The 25,646-nt window shown below is 42.0% G+C and overlaps 1 protein-coding gene across 1 annotated transcript; it reads left to right on the forward strand.

Moving 5' to 3' along the window:
• The first annotated feature begins 4,397 nt into the window (after positions 1-4,397).
• LOC132835093 (dual specificity protein phosphatase 13A-like) lies at positions 4,398-23,942 on the forward strand. The gene is made up of 3 exons (XM_060854404.1): positions 4,398-4,617; positions 10,839-11,056; positions 23,441-23,942. The coding sequence occupies exons 1-3, from the start codon at positions 4,463-4,465 to the stop codon at positions 23,638-23,640; spliced, it is 573 nt and encodes a 190-aa protein (XP_060710387.1). The 5' UTR covers positions 4,398-4,462; the 3' UTR covers positions 23,641-23,942.
• The last annotated feature ends 1,704 nt before the right edge of the window (positions 23,943-25,646 follow it).

Raw genomic sequence — 25,646 nt, forward strand, 5'->3', positions numbered from 1 at the left:
TGACTCACTTCTGTTCTTAACTGTATTAGTCTCAGATTGACCTCTTTCCTTACTCCCCCCCTTCCCCCCCCCCCCCAGCCAAACTTACTAGTTTAAATCCTCCTGAGCAGCTCTAGTAAATTTCCCTGCCAATATATCAGTCCCCTTCGATTTAGGTGCAATCCATCCTTCTTGTACAGGTCACTTCTATCCCAGAAGAGATTCCAATGATCCAAAAATATGAATCCTTCTCCCATACATCAGATCTTCAGCCATGCATTCATCTGCTCTATCCTCCTATTCCTGCCCTCACTAGCTCGTAGCACCGAGATTAATCCAGATATTACTACCCTTGAGCACCTCCTTTTTAAATTTCTGCCTAACTCTCTGTATTCTCCCTTCAGAATCTCAACCTTTTCCCTTCCAATGTCATTGGTTCCAATGTGGACAATGACCTCCTGCTGGCCCCTCTCCCCTGTGAGAACATTCTACACCCTCTCTGAGACATCCATGATCCTGGCACCAGGGAAGCAACACACCATTTTGCTTTTTCGCTGCTGGCCACAGAAACATCTGTCTATACCTCAGACTACAGAATCCCCTAACACAATTGATCTCTTTGAACCCGACGTACCCTTCATTGCATTAGAGCCAGTCTCAATACCAGAAACTTGGCTGTTCGTGCTACGTTCCCCTGAGAATCCATCACCCCCTACATTTTCCAAAACAGCATACCTGTTTGAAATAGGTATATCCACAAAAGACTCCTGCAATAGCTGCCTACCTCTCTTACCTTTCCTGGAGACCAGATTCCAGGTATCTGAGACTTCCCTCTTCCTTATAACTGCGATCCATCACATACTGTTGCTGTTGCAAATTCCTCATTGCTTCTAACTGTCTCTCCAACTGATCCATTCGATCTGATAAGATTTGCAACTAACAGCATTTATGGCGGATATAATCCACTGCAACCCTTAAACTTTCTTTAAACTCCTACATCTGAGGGAGATCCAAGATGGCGGCGACTCAGCAAGTCTGAGTTTACAGTGCTCTTCCCAAAACCTGGGTAAAGTGAGTTACTCACCCCCACCACACTTACCAAACCACCCAAAAAAATTTTCTAACCTTAATTAGCTGTTTACTATTATATTTAAGCAGTTTAATATTAAGTGGATAATGAGTAAACCAAAGGGATCCCGCAGCTCTCAGAAAACAAAGACCCCTCCCCCACCCTCCTCTCCTCCTCCGGCTGCAGCTGCAACGTCGGCAGCCATCCCGAGGGTCCTACCGGTAAAAACAGGCCTTGAAGAGATGATTGCCAGGCTGGAAACGACACTCGGCGATTTCATCGTAGAGTCCCGACAGCGCTGGAATGCATTCGAAGAAAAGCTACAAAAGCACAGCCAGGCTCTCGAGGAATTGCAGGGCCGAGTGAAGGGGGCGGAGCTAAAGGCCACGACCTCCGAGGCTGCAGCACAAACAGCTGCAGAACAGGTGCGAGCTCTGGAGCAGAGAGTCCGGGCCTTTGAAATCTACATGGATGACCTGGATAATAGAAATCGGAGAAAGAATATCCGTCTTCTGGGCCTCCCTGAACAAGAAGAGAAGGGACAGTTAGTAGTATTTCTGGAGCGATGGCTGCCCCAGCTTTTAAACCTGGGGGCTGAAATTGACCGGGTAAGGGTGGAGTGGGCCTACCGGGTCGCAGTACGCGGATCTGGCCCAAACCAGCGCCCACGCCCGGTCCTGTTCCGGCTGCAGAGTTATAGGGAGAAGCAGATACTCCTGGAAGCCTCTAGAAATCTTGGAAAGGATCCTAAAGCCATGATCCATGAAGGATCCAAGATTATGTTATTTCAGGACTTCTCCCCGGCTTTGGCACGAAGGAGGAAGGTGTTTGATGAGGTGAAGAAATGTCTAAGGAACTTAAATATTCAATACACCTTACGCTACCCAGCGACGTTATGCTTTACCTACGAAGGATCCGAGTATAATTTTAGATCACCAGAAGAGGCTAAGGAACTTTTAGACTCGTTTAAATAAATCGTAAGAGACAATTTATGTTGGCTTGCCTCTTCCACACTCCGTGGGGAGAAATGGATACTTTATTCTACTTTACTTTTGCTTCTGGGAGCGGGGTTGTCTTCCCTTGCTATTTTATGTTATTATACTTAACTGTAATTTGTTGGAGTTGTAATTTTATAGTTATGTGCGTTTGTACGTGGCATTGATGCTATCAGATATACTCAGGTATGGGTGGGGAGGGGTGGGGGTGCAGCGCTCACTGTTAACTCTAGCTCGGTATTATATCTAAATCCTATTAAGGAGCGCCCGGGTTGAGGGTGGGACACTGTTTGGGAGAGGATATGGTGGACCTTTAGAAAGGAAGTAAGGCCCCCTGAGAACAAGGGGGAGGATCTCCATTCAAACATGTTTTATTTTTTGTTCTTATTGTTTGGAAATAGTTTCCTTTTTATTATACTGTTATGAGTGTATTAGAGAACATTTTCTCTTGTTTGAAGGATGTAAGTGACTCAACTATACACTCTGGATAATTGTGGATTAGATTAGTAGTTAACTGAGTTTCATTGTTTTTCTTTCTTCTTTAGTATCATTCCTTTGAATTTTGATGATTATATATTTAAGATCTATTTTTATATTAATGTTTGTGCTTGAAAGTTCTGTTTATTTTTGTAAATTTGTCAAAATATTAAATTTCTAATAAAAATATCTTTTAAAAAAAACTCCTACATCTGACAAGAAGCGCCTATCACTCTACTAAAGGCCATCTTTGCTTTTTCTCAATCTACAGACCCAGAAAATAATATTGCTTATTCCTCTACAAACACTGCCCCAGGTTAAATGAATAGTTATGGCTTATATTTTAAGTTTAATCAAGAGACATATCTCCAAAAACATAGATTCAAGAAAGAACCCACTCTACTCGCTACTGCAGACTTTCCGTAGGTCACACTTAAAACAACAATACACTTATCTGCTTCTGTGCTGTGAACTTCACCCAACAGTTCCTCCAAGATCAGTTGTGAATTTCACTGTTTGTTAATTTTCCCAGATGCACTCCGATGTCCAGCAATACATGAATTCAAACAGCAAAGGCAGTGTCAGTTTCTTTCTTTCTTTCTCTCTCTCCTGCACTGACCTAAGCATGTGCCTCCTTTGTCTGTTCTTCTCCTTTTTAAAACTTGTTGTTCTGAGTTTTTTTTCCCGAAGTTCCAAAACAATACAACAGCAGATAAAACAGTAATTGCTGCTCCTGGAATTCGAGGAAATAACCTCCAACACCTAAAATACCTCAAAAAAAGGAGCAGCTGTTACAACCAAAAAATTTTCCAGTCCTCCATTTTGGATTACCCAAAATCCTTTCTTTTCTCTGAGTGGAGAAGTGGGAAAAAAAACATTCCAAACAGGTAGCTAATCTTGTTTTCCTTACAAATTAGCCTCTTGAAAGCAAAAGGGGGAAAAAAATCCTTCAGGGATTCTGAAAGGGTAAATCCTTAATGGCAAGTTAAAAATAATGGTGTTCTTAACCCCATGTTGAGTTGAAAGGAACCGAAAGGAAATTGAAGGAAAACATCTCAACGATACCTGGAATCTGGTCTGGTACCAGATCTATACCTAACATCTTCTCTATCTGAAATATTTCTGTCTTGTGTGTGTGCAGGTGTGAATGAAATGGCTGCTGCAATCACCAGAGGCTGAGGAATGATGAGTGACCCTGGTCAAGTCATGACAGGGGTTTCACAGGGTGAGAGTCACGGGGAGTGGGGTTGGGACTGTTGGTAATGTGTCATGGTCGGCTCTCATCTGTCCCATCACCCCACCCTCGCTTCTCGATAGTGGGCCCCCTCAATCAGTCAGTGGGTACCTTTGATGAGGAAGTCCGCCAGGTATCACAGGCACCTTGCACAGTTTTTCCAGTTGTGCATGCCACATTCCGGGATGCCAACTTGCTACTGGATAAACACCAGCAGCAGTATACGGATAAGGCCCTTACAGTGCTCATTAATTGTTGACTTAACGGTCCCATTTGGCAGTCATTGGGAATTCCGATGACAGGCTTTCCTGATGCAAATTTCATTTTGATGGAAGTGGGAACTCACAGGGAAGCTGATTAAATCCCTGCCTCCAAATATGCCACCAGAATGCAATTTCTTTCCCTAGCTCTGAGAGTACTTTGCACCAATGTTTTATAATATGGGAAATGCAAGCTTCTTGTTGAAAATTGTAGACTTCAATTTGACTTTCATTGTCTTCTCAGTGGTGGCTTACTTTGGTGCCTGTAAGATCAGTTGAGCTACTGAATTAAAATATATCATTGCTCAGCGGAAATGGTATGAGCACCTGCTCATACACATCACACCATCTGGAGATGGTCCAAAAACTTGGCAGGGAGTGACTCCACACAGTCAACCGGGAGCAGTCTTTCAGAACCACAGAGGTAACTATTCAATCTGAGATCGTAATGTCAAAGGAGGCAACTCAATCCAATTTTTCTATGAATTCCAGCGCAAATGCCAACACACCCACAGTCATGGAGCTGGAGGAAATCTTACGTCAGAACAGGGTTCCGCTCAGTCGTATTGACGAGGTCTGGCCTAACCTATACATAGGAGATATGTAAGTACTTCTTCAAACAGCAGAACTACTGATGGCAAGGTCAGTAGCATTGATTATACAAAAATATGTGAGGTGGGCAGGAGAAAGAAGTTAAAATCACTCCAGCTTGACAAGTCTTTCATTAAGCTGTTTGGTTGTATTCTGGGGGAGGGGGGTGTCATTTAAGTTCTCACCATGGGGCTGACATAATCTTGTAGTAAATTGTCCAATCCTCACACAAGCTTTTTATGAACTTCTAGTACAAGTATTGCGGGCTAAAATGGAATGCAAACAAAAGATTTTAACACTTCATCATTTCACACCAGTTCTGATGAAAAGTCATTCCAGCATGGAAACAGACCCTTTGGTCCAACTTGTCCATGCAACCAGATATCCTGAATTAATCTCGTTCCATTTCCCAGCATTAGGCACATATCCCTCTAAAGCCTTCCTCTTCATATACCCATTGTTACGACATGGAGATTAACCCTTCTGTTACTTAAACCAAACACCCAGAAAAACTCACCTTGATTCATAATCTGTTAAAATATGAGTGACAGAGAACTCCTAAATTCCACTATTTAAAGAAAATAACATCAATTTATTCTTTAACCCTCAAAGTGAACATTAAACAAAAACTATTCACAACTTTAAGATGCCCTTTCTCTTAACTGCCTATTACCTGCTACAACGCTGTTCCTAAAAGAGATTTATTAAAATTACATCAATTTAATTTCACAATCACACAGCAGCTGTTGTCTGCGGCGTCTTTCTTCCAGCAGAAGATCTCCCTGGGTCGTCTTCTTTCTTTTTACTGCGAATATGTTTCATACGAAAAGGTGCCTTTGATAGAGAGTGTTCCCTAACTTTGTGGGTCTCTCTCGATGGCAGTTGCTCTGTCTCCAGTTTTCAAAATGCCTGCATTTTTATATCCCTAATGTCAGATTGTCTCATTGGTTCAATGTTGGCAAAAACAATACATTCAAATTTGATTGGGTTTGAGTATCCTGGGGCATAATTTAAACTGATTGGTTAAATTCTAATTGTCGTCAAAACAGCAACTAGCTCAAGTATCCATTTCACAGACAAATGTTACATATTTTCAATTTTCCAATACACTCTGTGACTGCCATATAGTCATATCACACAAGCACTTGTAATCTCTCAGTTGAGAACAGTGTTTACGTTCTCTTAAAGGTTCAGTACACACCTTCAACTTCATTGCACCCATCCAGATGCCATTTAACTGTATTAGTACCAGCCTCGACCACTTCCTCTGTCAGCTCATTCCATACATGCTCCACCCTCTGCATGAAAAAGTTGCACCTTAGTTCCCTTTTAAATCTTTGCCCTCTCAATTTAAACCTATGCCCTCTAGTTTTAAATTCCCCATAATGAGGAAAAGACCTTTTCTATTTACCCTGTCCATCCTCCTCATGATTTTATAAACCTCTATAAGGCCGCCTCTCAGCCTCCAGGGAAGACAGCCCCAGCCTATTCAGTCTATTCCATAGCTCAAATCCTCTAATCCTGGCAACATGCTTGTAAATCTTTTCTGAACCCTTTCAAGTTGCATAACATCCTTCCTATTAACAGATAGACAAGAATTGCATGCAGAAAATTCACCCAGGAAAATGCATGACAGAAATGTAGAGGTTATTTAGGGAGTGCTGGCTGACGGTGCTGGATAGATTTGTTGAACTGAGGCAAGGAAGGGGTGGTATGGTGAAGGAATATTGGGTGGCAAGAGGAAGAATGAAGCTTACTTAAGTTTGAGGAGGCAAGGATCAGACAGGCCTCTAGAGGATTACATAGTAGCCTGGAAAGAACTGAAAAATGTACTTAGGAGAGCTAGAGGGGGGCATGAAAAGCTTTAGTGAGTAGGATTAAGAAAAATCCTAAGGAACAAGAGGATGGCCAGAGTGGGGATAGGGCCAATCAGGAATAGTGGAGGGAATTTGTGCTGGACGTCAGAGGAGATAGGAGAGGTCCTCAATGAATACATTGCTTCAGGACTCACTGCTGAGAGGGACCTTGTCATTTGTGAGGACAGCATGAAACCGGCTGCTATGCTCAAACAGATGATAAGAAAGAGGATGTGCTAAAAAATTTGAAAAACCTCAGATAAGTCCCCTGAGACAGATGGGATATACCCAAGGTTTGCAGAGGAAGTCATGGAAGAGTTTGCTGCACCTTTGGCAATGATCTTTGCATCCTCACTGTTCACTGGAGTAGGCCAGATGATTGGAAGGTGGCAAATGTTATTCCATAAAGAAAGGTATAGGGATAATCCTGGGAATTATAGACTAGCCAGTCTCACATCTGTGTTGGGCAAATTATTGGAGAGGATTCTGAAAGAGAGGATTTATAATTAGTTGGAAAACCATAGTTTGATTAGAGATGGTCAGCATGGCTTTGTGAAGAGCAGGTCATGCCTCACAAGCATTGTTGAATGAGTTGAGGATGTGACATAACACATTAATGAAGGTAGAGGAGTGAATGTGGTGTACATGGATTGTAGCAAGGCGTTTAATAAGGCTCCGAATTGAGAGTGTGGTGCTGGAAAAGCACAGCAGGTCAGACAGCATCCAAAGTGCAGGAGAATCAACATTTCGGGCATAAACCCTTCATCAGGAATGCCCGAAATGTCAACTCTCCCCTCCTCGGATGCTGCCTGACATGCTGTGCTTTTCCAGCACCACAATCTCAACTCTGATCTCCAGCATCTTCAGTCCTCATTTTCTCCTAGTTTAATAATGTTCCCTGGTACACTCATTCAGAAAGTAAGGAGGCACAGGATACAGGCAAAGCTGGCTGTCTGGAAACAGAGTTGTCTGGCCCATAGAAGACAAAGGATGATAGTGGATGGAAAGTATTCAGCCTGGAGCTCATGACCAGTGGTATTCTACAGGAGTCTGTTCTGGGACCTCTGATGTCTGTGATTTTTATAAATGACTTGGATGAGGAAGTGAAAAGGTGGTTTAGTAAGTTTGCTGATAATGTGAAGGTTGGTTGAGTGGTGGATAGTGTGGGGGGCTGTTGTAGGTTGTACGATGTAGAACTGGGCTGATAAGTGGCTAATGGAGTTCACCTGGATAAGTGTGAAATGATTTATTTCGGAAGGTCGAATTTGAATGCTAAATACAGGGTTAAAGGCAGGATACTTGCTGTGTGGAGTAATTGAGAGATCTTGGGTTCCATGTCCATAGAATCCCCAAAGTTGTCATTCACGTTGAAGGCATGTAGTGTGTTGGCTTTCATTAGCAGCGGGATTGAGTTAAAGAGTCGTGGGGTTATGGACTGGAGGGCATGTCTTATGAAGAAACACTGAGGGAGCTAAGGCTTTACTCATTGGAGCGAAGAAGGATGAGAGGTGACTTGATTGAGGTGTACAATATGATGAAAGGCTTAGACAGAGTGGATAGTCAGAGACTTTTTCCCTGAGGGGAAATGACCATCACAATGAGGCATAATTTTAAGGTAATTGGAGGAAGGTTTAGGGAGATGTCAGAGGTCAGTTCTTTACACAGAAAGTGGTAAGTGCGTGGAATGCATTACCAGCAGTGGTAGTAGAGATAGATATATTAGGGACAGTTAAGTGATTTCTGGATAGGCACATAGATGATAGTAAATTGAAGAGTATCTAGGTTAGTTTGATCTTAGAGTAGGATAAAAGGTCGGCACAACATCAATGACCGAAGGGTCTGTACTGTGCTGTACTGTTCTATGTTCTATGTTCTAGTATTCCAAAAGTGGCCTAACCAATGTCCTGTATGCCATAATATAACATCCCAACTCCTATACTCAATGCACTGACCAATAAATCAAGCACATAAAACCCCTTCTTCACTATCCTATCTACCTGTGATTCCGTTTTCAAGGAACTATAAACCTGCACTCCAAGGTCTCTTTGTTCAGCAACATCCAGCATCTTACCATTAAGTGTGTAAGTCTGCCTTGATTTGCCTCTCCAAAATGCAACACCTCACATTTACTTGAATTAAACTCCATCTGCCACTCTTCAGTCCATCTGATCAACATCCCATTGTACTTTGAGGTAACCTTCTTTACTATCCACCACACCTCCAATTTTGGTGTTATCTGCAAACTTCGTAACCGTGCCTCCAATATTCACATCCAAATCATTTCTATAAATGACAAAAAGCAATGGACCCAACACCAATTCTTGTGATACACCGCTGGTTACAGCCTCCACTTTGCAGAGCAACCCTCCACCACCACCCTCTGTCTTCCAACTTCAAGCCAATTCTGTGTTCAAATAGCTAGTTCTCCCTATATTCATGTGATCTAACTCTGATAACCAGTCTCCATGAGGAACCTTGCTGAACGCCTTACTGAAGTCCATGTAGATGACATCCACCTCTCTGCCCTCATCAATCCTCTTTGTTACTTCTTGAAAATACTCAATCAAGCTCATGTGACATAATTTTCCATACACAAAGCCATGTTGCCTATCCTTAATCAGTTCTTGCCTTTCCAAATACATGTAAATCATTTCCCTCAGGATTCCCTCCCACAACCTGCCTATCACTGATGTCATCCAGACTCACAATGTTAGCTTGCTCTCTCTCCATGGATGCTGCCTGACCCATTGTGATTTCCAGCATTTTTTTTGGTTTCAGTACAGATTCCAACATCTGCTGTAATTTGATCCTAAAAGACTTTAAGATCCGTTTCTCTTCAGCTTAGCGCGATAGCCAGAGTGGCTTTCCATAGGGGGCCCCAGTTACAAGGCAATCATTTTCCTGCCAACATTTTAACATTACATGGTCTGCAGAGTACCTCAGCTGCTGGTTCAATCAATGCATTCAAAATCAGAGATGGCAAGAATGGAACAAGGAGTGAAACCTTCCCATTTTACCTACCCAGCAAATCCCTTCCCACTAGCAGGTCAAGTTAAACACCCTTTCGCCCCACCTACAGAATCAGATAATCAGCTGGAGCTGGTAGGATGAAGGAAGAAAAATGATGAGGTGAGGATGTGACCAAACATTTTTGTATAACTCTCAACGTTATCTGTGTGCTTCAATGGAGTTACATTTCAGGATTTTTTTTTCTTAACCAGGAGTCTGAGAGACGACTTGATTAATGATTCCCCGAGGTTCCTCAAGTAATTACTAGCGTGTTGTTATAATTAATGTATGTCAAAAAGAGGAGGGAACACAGGCTGCGAAAGTAACAATAAATACAACGACAGATGGGAAGTGTCTGGTTTGCTGCTTAACCAATGAACCACAACCTGCAAACTTATGTTTCAACAAAGTAGCAGTACCATGGGTTATAGAGAGCTGAAACATTACACTAAACACTTTGAATCATATATTGGGCATGAGAACAAACTAGGGCAGTTGTTTTAGCTCCAAGACTCGAATTGCTTCAAACCAGACTGATGTGTCGATAGCTTGACATTTTTAAAATGGTTCCCGTTTGGATGTGGAGACTTTAAAACCAGTTGACATTCCTTCATAGAGTCTGCAAAAATGATGATACAGAAATATACAGTTATTACAGCACAGAAAGATGCCATTGGGCCCATCTAGTCTATACAAGCTTTCCATACAACAATCCAGTAGATTCCATTCCTCATTCCATCCCTGTAGCCAATTCCCTTCAGGTTTATTCCCTTCAAGAGCCCTTCTAACTTCCTTTTATAATCATTTGTCATCTCTGCTTATGGATTGCAAGTTCCAGGCTATTACACTGACTGAGTAAAAAGAGTTTTCCCTTACCTCCCTCCCCACACAAAACATTTAACCTGTAACCCATTGTCCTTGCATCATCATTGCAGGAATGGTCTTCCTTGTCTACCTTATCTAAGCCTGTAATCATTGTCAAAGAACTTGTCAATGTCTTGTGCACCACACAGAACAATCTCACCTTCTCTAATCGAACCTCCATTCAAGCTAAAATCTCTCACTGTAAAATCATTCCGGTAAATCTCCACTTCATCCTCAGAAAAATCCTGAGGTACACAAAAGAATATTTTGTATTGTAGTCTAGTGAGAGTAAAAGGAATATTATTTTTGGAAATACCGTACCTGCCTGTTTGATGCTGACACTATCGTATCAAAATTGGGAAAACTGAACCATTTTCATAAGTGGCTTCCCTCACCTTGACAAGTATAATTCTTCACTGACTTCACAGAAAAGAATACTCTAATAACATTGTAAACATGTTTGTGCATTCTTGAAGTATTTTCTAATATCTCTTGCTTCATTAGGACAATAGCTCATGACAGATTTCACCTTTGGAAGTTGGGTATCACTCATGTGTTAAACACTGCACACAAACAGATTGCGTCCAGTGGATGCCAAGATTTCTATGGTACCAGTATGGATTATTATGGTATAGCTGCTCGTGATGTTCCAAATTTTGACATTGCTGCCTATTTCTATTCTGCAAGTGACTATATACATAAGGCAGTGGATATATTGGGAGGTAAGAGACCATTCTCACATGTCAAAAAGTCCTAAAAGCTGTCTTCATTCTTAATTACATTACAAAGATAAAAGAGATGCTGTGGATAATGTTCTTCAGTAATTCAGCTGATTAAGTTACTCAAGTCATAGAGTTCATAGAGATAAGATAAAAACAATGACTGCAGATGCTGGAAAGCAGATTCTAGATTAGAGTGGTGCTGGAAAAGCACAGCAGTTCAGGCAGCATCCAAGGAGCAGCGAAATCTACATTTCGGGCAAAAGCCCTTCATCAGGAATCAGCACCACTCTAATCTAGAGTTCATAGAGATGTACAGCGTGGAAACAGACTCTTCAGTCCAACTCGTCCATGCTGACCAGATATCCCAGCCTAATCTAGTCCCAATTGCCAGCACCCAGCCCATATCCCTCCAAACCCTTCCTATTCATTAACCCATTCAAATGCCTCTTAAATATTGCAGTTGTACTAACCTCCACCACTTCCTCTGGCAGCTCATTCCATACACATACCACCCTCTGCGTGCAAAGGTTGCTTCTTAGGTCTCTTTTATATCTTTCCCCTCTCACCCTAAACTTATGCCCTCTAGTTCTGGACTCCCCCACCCCAGGGAAAAGACTTGTCTATTTATTCTATCCATGCCTCTTGTGATTTTATAAACCTCTATAAGGTCACCTCTCAGCCTCCAATGCTCCAGGGAAAACAGCTCCAGCCTATTCAACCTCTCCCTGTAGCTCAAATATTCCAACCCTGGCAATATCCATGTAAATCTTCTCTGAACCCTTTCAAGTTTCACAACATCCTCCCATAGGAAGGAGACCAGAATTGCAAGCAATATTCCAAAAGTGGCCTAACCAATGTCCTGTACAGCTGCAACATGAACTCCCAACTCCTGTACTCAATACTCTGACCAATAAAGCAAAGGATACCAATCGCCTTCTTCACTATCCTATCTACCTGCGACTCCACTTTCAAGGAGCTATGAACCTGCACTTCAAGGCCTCTTTGTTCAGCAACACTTCCCACGACCTTACCATTAAGTGTATAAGTCCTGCTAAGATTTGCTTTCCCAAATTGCAGCACCTCGCATTTATATAAATTAAACTCCATCTGCCACTCCTCAGACCATTGGCCCATCTGATCAAGATCCCATTGTAATCTGAGGTAACCTTCTTCCCTGTCTACACCACCTCCAACTTTGGTGTTATCTGCAAACTTACTAACTGTACCTCTTATGCTCACATCCAAATCATTTACATCAATGACGAAAAGTAGTACACCCAGCACTGATCCTTGTGGCACTCCACTGGTCACAGGCCTCCAGTCTGAAAAACAACCCTCCATCAGCACCTTCTGTGTTCTACCATTGAGCCAGCTCTGTATCCAAATGGCTAGTTCTCCCTGTATTCTGTAAGATCTAACCTGACTAATCTGTCTCCCATAAGGAACCTTGTCGAATGCCTTACTGAAGTCCATATAGAACACATCTAGCACTCTGCCCTCATCAATCCTCTTTGTTACTTTATCAAAAAACTCGATCAAGTTTGTGAGACATGATTTCCCACACACAAAGTCATGTCGACTATCCCTAATCAGTCCTTGCCTTTCCAAAACGTGTACATCCTTTCCCTCGGGATTCCGTCCAACAACTTGGCCACCACCAACGTCAGGCTCACTGGTCTATAGTTCCCTGGCTTGTCCTTACCACCCTTTTTTTAAATAGTGGCACCATGTTAGCCAACCTCCAGTCTTCTGGCACCTCACCTGTGACTATCGATAATAGAGGCAAGAGGTCCTGCAATCACTTCTCTAACTTCCCACAGAGTTCTAGGTCACACCTGATCATGTCCTGGAGATTTATTCACTTTAATGCATTTCAAGACATCTAGCACCTCCTCCTCTGTAATATGGACATTTTCAAGATGTCACTATCTATTTCCCTACATTCTATATTTTCCATGTCCTTCTCCACAGTAAACATTGAGGCAAAATACTCATTTAGTATCGCCCCCATTTTCTGTGGCTCCACACAAAGGCCGCCTTGCTGACCTTTGAGGAGTCCTATTCTCTCCCTAGTTACCTTCTTGTCCTTAATGTATTTGTAAAAACCTTTTGGATTCCCCTTAACCCTGTTTGCCAAAGCTATCTCATGTCCCCTTTTTGCCCTCCTGATTTCCCTCTTAAGTATACTCCTACTGCCTTATACTCTTCTAAGGATTCACTCGATCTCTCCTGTCTGTACCTGATATATGTTTTCTTCTTTTTCTTAACCAAACCCTCAATTTCTTTAGTCATCCAGCATTCCCGATATGTACCAGCCTTCCCTTTCACCCTAACAGGAGTGTACTTTCTCTGGATTCACGTTATCTCATTTTTGGAGGCTTCCCATTTTCCAGCCGTCCCTTTACCTGCGAACATCTGCCCCCAATCAGCTTTCGAAAGTTCTTGCCTAATACCACCAAAATTAGCCTTCCTCAAATTTAGAACTTCAACTTTTAAATCTGGTCTATCCTTTTCCATCACTATTTTAAAACTAGTTGATTAACTGAACTATTCAAAGTCCGAGGTTTTATCCTCATACCTGAAATACTAACTTCTTTAAATCAATCGCTGCCAAAATTATATCAGGACTTCCACATTTTGCTTTACCAACTTGGGTGAGTACAGGAAAAGTTCTTGTTCATTTGTTCACTGGATGTGGATATCATTGGTTAAGCCAGAATTTACTGCCCATCCTCAATAGTCCAGAGGGCACATTGCTGTGGGTCTGGAGTCACATCTAGAACAGCCCAGGTAAGGTTGGCAGGTTCCCTTCCCTAAAGGACATTCGTGAACCAGATGAGCTTTTCCAATATTTGATCATGGTCACATGGTCACTACTAACCTAGCTCTTTATTTCAGATATTAATTGATTTAAGATTTCACCATCTGCCACAGTCAGACTCACACCCATGTCCCCAGAACATCAGCCTGCGATTCTGGGCTATTAGGATAGACACTGCCCCTATACCACTGCCTATCCAATTGGGCCACCATGATAGATATATAAGAATCTCTTCAGGAAGTCTATGTTAGGATGTTCAGGAACCTTTCAAGTTTAACTGGTTTTCTATATCAGAAATGATATGGTCAGACCTGTGGCACAAAAGTGGCAAATCTTGAAAGTTAGAATTAATTGAAACAAAAGGCAATGGAGTTGTTTCTTTGAGCGTAAAATGAGACCGCCAATTTACAGACTACCTGTACTTAAATCAGACTCCTGAAAGCTAAGATCCATTCTTCACAACCATTCCCAGGTCACAAGATATTAGGACAGGCACACAACAACTTGATTAAAGAGGTGAGGATAAGGAACATCTCAAAGAAGAGGTTTAGAGAATAAGTTTGGGCAGCATGAGGTAGCTAAGAATGTGGCCATCAATGATGGAATGAAGGAAATTAGCCTGCAGGAGACCAGAATTAGAGGATTGCAGGTATCCCAGAGGTGAGTTTGGGGAAGGGCTCGAGGAGATTACAGCGGTAGGCAAAGCCGCAGCAAAGGTGGGGTTTGAAACCAAGGATAAGAATTTTAAAAATGAGGTCAGAAAGCAACGTGGATATGATGGGTAGATGGGACTTGGTACAAGTTACGCTACAAACAGCAGAGTATTATTACAGCAGGCCCTGTCAATACAGTTATTTTTCACAACCCATACAGCAGTGAAGTACAACAGAAAATATATAGCTGGATTTACTACAAAGCAGAATTCATTTCTACCCCAAAACTGCCTTAATAACACTCACTATTAATGCTAAAGAAATGACTAATTCACAACATGTTTCTTGGCTGTTGAAGTTTGAGGCTTGTAACTAATTTGCAATGTAAAATGTGGCTTCAGTGTAACCACAAGCAAGTAAACTCAATACTCAAATGTTAGTTTAAAGCTAGGTAGCCCATGTGTAAAAACACAAACACAGATGGGATAATTACCCAAAAAGAACATCCATACAACAGTGTATTTCTGTAATGGTGGAGTTGCACTGAGAAAGTGGATTGTCCCAATTGTTGATAAGCTAATTCTATTGTGAAAAAAACCCTCTTTGATTAATTCTTCTTAATATTCATGAAAAATATTTGAATGTCAAAGCTTTTACTGCAGTTATGTCATTCTCAGGAGCTTAGAAATTCGGGCTGTCTTTGAACAAATTAAAAACAATTGACATTGATTTTGCAGTAACCAACTCTCAGAGTTTCATCAGATGGCACCAGGAATGAAATTTGCTCATAGCCTTTTTTGTGTATCTCACTCAAAAATAATGTGTAAAACCAAACAGGGTTAACACCAACCAGGCATAGTATCCTTGGTTGAAAACATTTCTTCTGTCAATAGTGAGCTGAATAAACCACCCATAGATAGTCTTCTCATGCTGTCACCCATAGGTGGACATTGAATGACCATTTAAGGGCTGCCAGGGGTATTAATCTAGCTGCCGTGAAACCAATGTGTCACCTACTTGGTACAAGACAGTGGTCATCAATCAAAGGCACTTAGTACCATTAGGTTCGGGGGCACCTGCAGAGAGCTCCATTTCCTTTGTTTTTTTCTGTTTTTTTACCCCCACACGACCACCTAACTGTGGTAGTGCTTATTTTTTTCACCAGCACCTATGTTGTGTGCAGGTGTGAGACACAGTGAAAGACACAACGTGACCATTTCCTTTGTTAATATAAGCAAATATTTAAACAGCTGATTGGGGTTAATTGATTAATTGGCTGGGTCAACTGAAGGAGGGACTGATGGGATTGGAAGGAGCTGTAAGAGTGAGCAGTTAGTAAGCTCTATCCACAAAGCAAAGTGTCTCGATAACTGTCTCACCAACTGGCCTGGGTCCATTTGGACATTTGGCAGCAGGGGATAATTAACGAAAGAAGATTGGAAACTAAGAGTTCTTTTCAGACAGAGTATCATAATTGGAGTTTCTTTTAAGAAGAATGACTGAAACCAAGTGTAAAATGATGGGATATACTTGTTCAGTATGTGAAGATGAACCTTAGGATCGATGGAAAATGAAGTGGATAAATTTGCATAGGTTATATTCTTATAAAAGAAACAAATGAGGTCTGGCCTTGCCACTGTCATTTCCTACTAGGTTCAGGTGTAAAGTATTCTCAGAGCTAGAGGCTCAAGAATTGGACACTGAGGATGGTTTAGATAATCTATTAACATTTAAGGACTAAACCTATTTGCAAGATGATCTGTTAAATGCATGGTCAAATGTCGATTAGTTTAGATTAATATATATTCAAGATTGGAAAACTCTATTTAGAGATTAACAACTAAGTGTTTTCCTTTAAATTGTTGGACTGTGCTAAGACATCAAACATTGATAGACTTAGGAATAGCTGAAGTTAGATTTCCATAAAGAAACACACTTTCAGGGCAGATGTTAGAAGCCTTAAAAAGATTCCCAGGAAATCATTAATTCCCAGTGTTCTTCATGACTCACAAAGGGAATTCAGCAACAACAGAAAGAACAAACAATCCAATGGTAATGGGATTGAAAGATAATCCAGATACAGGCAGGCAACATCAATGCAAAAGGAGAATGATAAATAAAAGAAACAAGGATGGTGATGCCTCTAACAGTTCTAACAGGAAACAGCAGCTGGAGAACTAAACAGACAACTGAACCTCAGGAATTGCAGGCATATGGCCAGGTGGAATGGATTGGAAAAAATGTTCCCAAGATTCTTTTAAGACCAAAGACTGAAGTAAGGTTAACAAATTTGAGAATTTTACTTACTTCAAGTTTGGGAAGAGCAACGTCCTGAAATGACTAAAAGGATTGGTGATTCCTTGTCACATCACTGGAGTAAACCACTTTATCAGCACAGGCACAATGTGTCAAGTGTCAAGAAACAAAGTTGGGTCAGATGGTGTAGAATCTGTGTGGATAGAATTGAGGAATCGCAAAGGTAAAAAGAAACCATAGTTGGAGTTATGTACAGGCCTCCAAATAGTAGTCAGGAGTTATGCACAAAATACACCAGGAGATAGAGATCATGTGTTGGAAAGATAGTTACAGTGATAATGGGAGATTTCAATATTCAGGTGGACTGGGAAAATCATATTGGTAGTGGATTGCAAGAAAAGGAATTTATGGAATGTCTATGATATGGCTTTTTGGAGCAACTTGTAGTGGAGCCCACTAGGAAACAGGCAATACTGGATTTAGTGATGTGCAATGAAGCTGACTTGATAATGAAACTTAAGGTGAAGGAACTCTGAGGAGACAGTGATCCTAATATGATTGAATTTACTCTGCAATTTGAGAGGGAGAATCAGAGGTAATGGTATTACAGCTGAATAAATGCAACTACAGAGGCATGAGGGAGGAGCTGGGTAGAATTGACTGGGAGAGGAGTCTAACAGGAAAGACAGTGGAACAGCAATGGCAGGAGTTTCTGGGAGTAATTCAGGAGACACAGAAGAGATTCATCCTAAGGAAAACGAAGCATGATACAAGGGGGATGAGGCAACCATGGCTGACGAGGGAAGTCAGGATAGCAGAAAAGCAAAAGTGAAAACATATAATGTGGTGAAAGGCATTGGGAAGCTTACAAAGACCAATAGAGGGCAACAAAAAATGAAATAAGGAGGGAGAAAATGAAATATGAAGGTAAGCTAGCCAGTAATATAAAGGAAGACTGCTGGAAAATGACGCTGGAGAGCTGGTAGCGGGGAGCAAGGAAATGGCTGAGGAACTGAATAATTACTCTACATCAGTCATCACGGTGGAAGATATGAGCAATATCCCAAAAATTCAAGAGTGAGGGGGCAGAGCTGAGTATGGTGGCCATCACCAAGGAGAAGGTGCGAGAAAAACTGAACGGCCTGAAGGTGGATAAGTCATCTGGGCCAGATGGACTACACCCCAGAGTTCTACGAGAGTTAGCTGAAGAGATAGTGGAGGCATTAGTGGTGATCTTTCAAGAATCCCTAGAATCAGGGAGGGTCCCAGAGGACTGGAAAATCGCTAACGTAACACCCCAGTTAAAAGGGGAGTAATGCAAAAATGGAAAATTACAGACTGATTAGCCTAACCCCGGTTGTGGGTAAGATCCTGGAATCTATTGTGAACGATGAGATTTCCGAATATTTGGATGTGTATGGTAAAATAGGGCAAAATCAGCATGGCTTCATCAAGGGGCGATCATGCCTGACAAAACTGCTGGGATTCTTTGAGGAAGTAACAAGCAGGTTAGACCAAGAGGAGCCAATGGATGTCACCAACCTGGACTTCAAGAAGGCCTTTGACAAGATGCTGCACATGAGGCTACTGAGTAAGATTAGGACCCATGGTGTCAGAGATAAGGTGCTAGCATGGATAGAGTTTGACTGTCTGGCAGAAAGCAGAGAGTGGGGGAAAAAAGGGTCCTTCTCAGGATGGCAGCTGATGACGTGTGATGTTCTGCAAAGCTCGGTGTTGGGACCACATCTTTTCACTTTATACATCAATGATCTAGATGAAGGAACAGAGACCATTCTGGCTAAGTTTGCAGATGATACAAAGACAGGTAGAGGGCCAGGTAGCACTGAGAAGGTGGGGAGGCTGCAGAAGGATTTGTACAGGTTAGGAGAGTGGGTAAAGAAGTGGGAGATGGAATACAATGTAGAAAAGAGTGAGGTCATGCATTTTGGTAGGAAGAAGCATTGACTATTTTCTAAATGGGGAGAAAATTCAGAGGGCTGAAATGCAAAGGGACTTAGGAGGGTCTAGTCCAGGATTCTCTCAAAAAGTAAACTTGCAGATTGAGTCAATAGTTAGGAAGGCAAATGCAATGATGACATTTATTTTGACAGGACTTGAATATAAAAGCAGAGATGTCCTTCTGAGGCTCAATAATGCTCTGATCTGACCACATCTGGAGTATTGGAAGGGAGGGGTCAGAGATGGATCAGATGGAAGTCCGTTTCATCTGGTAATCTCCATACTGCTCGCTTCTACCTCCTTCCGAAAATCCACAAACAGGACTGCCCCAGTAGACCCATTATTTCTGCCTACCCCTGTCCCACAGAACTTATCTCTTCCTACCTTGACATGGTCTTTTCTCCCCTGATCCAGTCCCTGTCCACTTACACCTGCAATTCCACTGATGCTTTACGCCAGTTTAAGAATTTCCAGTTTGCAGCCTGCAGCCACCTCCTTTTAACAATGGACGTACAATCCCTTTACACATCCATCCCCATCAAAATGGTCTCAAGGCTCTGCAATTCTTCCTGGAACAAAGGCCTAAACTGTCCCAGCCTCCCACCACCCTCTTTCTCCTGGCTGAGTTCATCCTCATCCTCAACAACTTTTATCTCTTCTCATTTTCTTCAGGGCAGAGGGTTGGCCATGGGTACCCTAGTTATGCCTGTCTCTTTGTGGGCTACATGGAACGTTACTTGTTCCAGTCCTATCCCAGCTGCCACCCACAATTCTTTCTCCGATATATTGATGATACCTCTCTTATCCAGACTTGGAAAGGTTCATCAATTTCGCTTCCAATTTCCACCTCACCCTCACTTTCACCTGGTCTATCTTTGACTCCTCCCTTCCCTTCCTCGACATCTCTATTTCTATTTCTGGGCATAAACTGGCCATTAATATCCACCATAAACCCACTGAGTCCCACAGTTACCAAACTATACATTCTCACACCCTGCTTCCTGTATAGACTCTATTCTCCTAGTTCCTCCGTCTCCATTGCATATGTTCCAATGAGGCCACCTTCAACAAGGGAACCTCTGAAATGCCCACCTTCTTCCTCAATTGAGGGTTCCCCAGCACTGTTGTTGACAGGGTCCTCAAAAAGGTCTGACTGATCTCCTGGCCTCGCCCCTTCTTGTCCTTCCTGCAACAGCACTAGGGTTCCCCTTGATCTTACCTACCATCCTACCAGCATCCACATCCAGAAGATCTTTAGCCACCATTTCCACTACCTCTAGCAAGATACCACCACCAGTCACATATTCTCCTATCCTACCTTGTCCACCTTCTGCAGAGACCATTCCCTCCAGGGCAGCTTGGTCCACTCTTCCTTCACTCCCAACACTCCCCATAGCATCATGGCACCTCCCCCTGCAATCACTGACAGTGTAAAACCTGCCCATTTACTTTTCCTCTCCTCCATGTCCAAGGGCCCAAATATACCTTCCAGGTGAAGCAGCACTTTACCTGCATTTCTCATAATCTAATCTACTGCATTTGCTGCTCACAGTGTGGTCTCCTCTACATTGGGGAATCTAAGTGTCAACTGGGTGACCACTTCACAGAACATCTATGTTCTGTCTGCAAAAATGACCCTGAGCTTCCAGCTACCTGCCACTTCGACACACCACTCTGCTCCCTGAGGATGATTTAAGAAATAGGTAAGACTGAGTAGTGAATAAACTTTATCTACCGAACCAGCTGCCTTGGTTTCTCTCTCTCTTGCAGGCCTGGATACATTTTGACATTGCAGCAGATCCATCTGAACCTTTTTGCTCATGAGCTCCACACCACAAACCCCGCCCACCCCCCAACCCCAGTATTTCAAAAGAGCTGCCAGTCCCTGACTAACTGGTGACCCTCAGTAGGTAAATCTTTTACCCCCAAGAGGGTGCCTTCCACTGTTTAATTGTCTGTGGTTTGGTGAACCTTCCCAAATAGTGTGAGTCTCCAGCTGGCATGCAAAACCCTGAACACTTCAACAAGATTCCGCCTGCTATTTAGTTTTTTTCAAGTTACAAAAGCTAATATTAACAAATGTATTTTAATTTTAACAGGAGCTTTGTTAATCTCAGCAGAATCTGTTTTGATTCAATGAACAGAAAGAAATGTATAAACTTCACAAAAGATCAAGTAATACACTCACGACTAATTAATCAAAGCTGCATAATTCTACGTACAAAGTTAAAAAGTCAAGTTTGTGTTTTATTCAGGGGATTAAACATTACTCTCTGTAGAATTAGCTGGTTGTGAATTTTAGTGCAGCGATGCAATTGGTGAAGCTGTGACATTTAAGGTTGTGTGTTTAGGCATTACACATTGTTAAGCTACAGCATTTACAAAGGTTTTGGGATATATCAATCTCGCTGCACTATTATCTATTTGGTAGGTATCACAGCTCCAAAAAGAAAACGGTATTAATAAAGGGAATAAAATATTTATTCTGTCTAGAAAGTTCCACACCAAAAGACCATAGCATCAAACTGATTTTAGTAACCAGTAAATTAGATCCCAAAACAAACCTGACTCCTGCAGTTGAAGGTATGACTAACAACAATCAAATCTAATGGCTTTCAGAACGGGTCAGCAATTAGTTGTTGTGTATTTAAAGGAACACTCAGGTTTTGTTTTAAAATGTTTGACTACTCTTGACGTAAGGCACAAAGTAGCCGACCTCTCCTAGTGAAATTGTGAGACTTGGACATAGTCTCACTCTGAACTAGAAAACAGTGCACAACAGGGTCAACAATGGGCAGATGGCGGTGCGGGATGGAAGTGAAGTTCTATCCACCAAGGAAGGTGAAAAAGCCCCCAAAAAATTAAACCATTGTCTGTCAAAATTAACAACATGAATGGCAATTTCGGAGGGGACGTTTTTAGGAAATATATTAAATTAAGGTTCACCTGCCTGTTCGGGGATGAAAGATCACATGGCTCAAATTGAAAAAAGAGAACAGACATTCTCCCAGTATCCCACAACAACCTCAACGTTTCTCAGTTACAGTGAATCCATAAAGTGCTGAATCTGTGGAATTCCCAACAAAGGGAGTCCCAACCCACAAGACCACCCAGAAGATTTGACTCTACTTTGGTATTGTTGTGGAAGAATCACTCAATATTCTGTAGGATTTGACATGCAGATCCTGGCCTAGATACAGCTATCCTGTCATACTTGTATGTCAGAATAATCATGATTTTCAGGACCAAACGTTTTAAAACATATATTGATCACTACTGGTTCGAAGTACGGTAATTGAAATGTGACTGTTAATCAACCAATGGTCAGCAGGGGGAGTACTAAAGCAACATTCGCAGAATTTCACAGACTAGATCCTGATCCAATATAATTAAACTAAGAGGTTTAAGTTGTTGGAAATCTGAAACAAAAACAGAAGTTGCTAGAAAAACTCAGTCGGTCTCACTGTATCTGTCAGGGGAAAACCCGCTGCTGAGGTTTTCCAGCAATGTCTGTTTTTGCTTCAGATCCTGATCCACTTCTGTGAAATCTTTCCCCAACTCCATTCTGTTCCTCCTCTGACCGGGCATAGTTTCACAAGTGGCAGCGGCTCCTGGAATGTTGTCCATATGGCCATTCCTCATGGGCAAGTCCTGGAGCTGGAGGAAGGAAAGCAAAGTTAACTGCCACTTTGCTGTTTCAAGTGTGAGCTAGTAATTTAGGGAGGAGCTGGTGTCGCAGTAATGTTGCTGGACATATAATCCAGAATCCTAAACTAATGTCCTGGGGAGGTGGGCTCAGTCACAGCAGATATTTGAGTTGAATGAAATGATCTGTAAAATTTTTTTAAAACTAGCCCAATGGCAATCACGTAACCAGAGTCAGTTGGTTGGTAAAAACTCATCTGGTTCCCTAATACTTTTTAGGGAATGGAAATATGCCATCCTTACCTGGTCTGGCCTATGTGTGATTCCTGACCCTCAGCAATATGGTTGACTTTTAACTGTCCTCTTGGCAATTAGGGATGGGCAATAATTGCTACCCCAGCCAGCAATACCCACATCCTACAAACAGGTTTAAAAAAAACTGTGTCCACTGGTTATATGCACCCAGTCTGTTCCATTTATAAAGCAGTTCACTGGGCACATACTGCCTGAATTTAAAGGGTCAATCTACAGGAAGTATTCAGTTTCGAGCCATATAACTGTAAGTTGATCTTCTGTATTTTAAACATTAGAGAGAGTGAGGATTGCAGATGCTGAAGATCACAGTCAAAAAGTGTGGTGCTGGAAACGTACAGCCAGTCAGGCAGCATTCAAGGAGCAGGAGAGTCGACATTTTGAGCATAAGCTCTTCCTGATGAAGAGCTTACGCTCGAAACATTGACTCTCCTGCTCCTCGGATGCTGCCTGACCAGCTGTGCTTTTCCAGCACCACACTTTTTGACTCTGTAATTTAAACATTGTCACTTATGTAACGAAACCAAATGAAAATCCTGAGATATATTCCATCTGTTGGGATTGGTTAATAGTGCCCGTGGCTTGCCCACATCAATGTCTAATTACCAAGTGGTTTTGTTCCGTCATTTTCAAGATTGTACATACAGTGTTACAAATGACAAAAGATGTTACAATGTGCAAAATAATGCATTATGTCCAGTCCGTTAAAACAGTGTTTTGTTGCTTTCTCGTCCTCAGGGAAGATCTATGTCCACTGTGCTTTTGGGTACAGCAGGTCAGCCTCCTTAGTGCTGGCCTACCTAATGATTTATCATCACCTTTCTCTGCTCGATGCAGTGAAAACAGTGGCTTCTCGACGACGGATATTTCCCAATCGAGGTTTTTTAAAGCAGTTACGGAGGTTCGACATAAAATTACAACAAGAAAGAATTGTTTGAGTTTTTTCCATCTATTGAAACCGAAATGTGGCTTTTTGATAATGATAATATTTATCAATATCTTTGTATAGTATGGTTCACGCTCACTATTATAACCCAGCAGCTAGAAGAATTTGAAATCACACCACATTATCGGCAAAGATACCACAATTAGATTCTTATCTCAGTCAAAATGAACTTGTACCTGATTTGTAAATGTTTCTGCTTTTTATTTCATCACTACCTGAGCAACACAACACAAAATGGCCTGTGTCAACATCAATTTTGCAGCATTATCATATCCAAGACCTTGTAGTTATACAGGCCCCTATCATAAACTGATTCTTTAATATTCTATTTGAATGTAATCAGCGATTTTCTATTGCTTTTCAAAAAAAGATAAATAAATATTCAACTTATCATATGGACTGTCACATTCTATTTGGGATATCGCCATTCATAGTAATGAAGCTAGGTTACTTGGTGAATGTTTTATGTGTTTAAGCCAGTGGCTCAATTTCACAATGGTTTGTTGTCACCTTGTGATTCAAACCATTTGTTTTAATTAAGACCTTTTTTTAAGGCTCAGACACTGACCTAATGACCTAAATGACCTAATGTCTTTGAGGGTTGACTTGAAAGCTTGTGGGAGCAGCATTCTTCTTAAAGACTCAAGCACTTCACCTATTGCAGTACTGATGAGTGCTGCAATATGGGATGTGCTTTTTTCTTCCCTGTAATTAATTAAACATTTAATTTTCAGATGAAAATAAAAGATCTTGTGGCCCTATCAAAGAGGGCAGAGGAGTTTCACTGATGGGCAACATTTATCCCTCGGTAAAAATAAGGACTGCAGTTACACATTTATCCCTCACCTAACGACATAACCCATGTATCTCATAGCTGTTTGTCGGGATCTTTGGGTGCAAATTCATTGGCGTGTTTGTCTATATATGCGATAGTGACTGGACTTCCAAAATGATTCATTGCTTTGAAGCCCATTCTGAGAAAAGGAAGTGGGGGGGAGCCTGGATGGGCCGTTTGCTCTCCCAGGAGCTGGGACACTCTTACCATTTTAGACCACAGCTGAGCCCTGATCCTCTTTTATTTGGGTTTTGTTTTCTGCCAATTTTTAAATGGACCAGACCAACCGATCCACGTCAGATGCCATATCGCTTGCCCTTCATCCCTCCCTAGAACATCTAGACACCAAGAACAGCCATGTTGAAGGCTGACTACAGTTCAGCCTTCAACACTATTATCCCATCGAGACTGATTACTAAACTTAGAGATCTCGGATTAAGCCCCACTGTGTGCAACTGGATCCTCAGTTTCCTGACTCACAGGCCACAATCAGTGAAGATTGGGGACAATATTTCATCCTCACTAACACTCAACACTGGAGCACCCTAGGGGTGCATACTCAGCCCCTACTGTCCTCACTGTATACCCATGACTGGGTCACCAAATACCAGACTAATGCCATTTACAAGTTCGCTGATGACACCACCATAGTGGGTTGAATCTCTGATGGTGATGAAACAGACTACAGACAGAAGGTGGAAGACCTGGAAAAATGCTGCACAGAGAACAACCTAGCTCTCAATGCTGGCAAAACCAAGGAACTCATTATTGACTTTCGGTGGGATGTTACTCATGCCCTCCCTACACATTAACAGCACAGAGGTGAAACGAGTGGAGAGTGTCAAGCTCCTGGGAGTGGTTATTCACAACAAGCTTTCTTGGACTCTTCATTTGGATACACTGGTTACAAAGGTTCAACAATGTCTCTTCTCCTTCAGGCACCTGAGGAAATTTGGCATGATGGCAAATACACTTGCCAACTTTTATTAATGCGTCATCGAGAGCATTCTGTCTGGATGTATCACTACCTGGTATGGCAACTGTACCACTCAAGATGAGACGGTTACAGAGAGTGGTGAACTCGGCCCGGACAATCGCAAAGGTCAACCTCCCATCTATAGAATCCATCTACCAGGCCCGCTGTCAAGGAAAGGCTACCAGCA

This window comes from Hemiscyllium ocellatum, chromosome 43, assembly GCF_020745735.1.
Source record: "Hemiscyllium ocellatum isolate sHemOce1 chromosome 43, sHemOce1.pat.X.cur, whole genome shotgun sequence".
Lineage (NCBI taxonomy): Eukaryota > Metazoa > Chordata > Chondrichthyes > Orectolobiformes > Hemiscylliidae > Hemiscyllium > Hemiscyllium ocellatum.

Excerpts from the sequence above, each read along its gene's own strand:
- LOC132835093 (XM_060854404.1), top strand. The coding sequence starts at position 4,463 with ATGTCAAAGGAGGCAACTCAATCCAATTTTTCTATGAATTCCAGCGCA. Across the intron at positions 4,618-10,838 it reads AACCTATACATAGGAGATAT|GACAATAGCTCATGACAGAT; the intron begins GTAAGTACTTCT and ends TTGCTTCATTAG. Across the intron at positions 11,057-23,440 it reads GGCAGTGGATATATTGGGAG|GGAAGATCTATGTCCACTGT; the intron begins GTAAGAGACCAT and ends TCTCGTCCTCAG.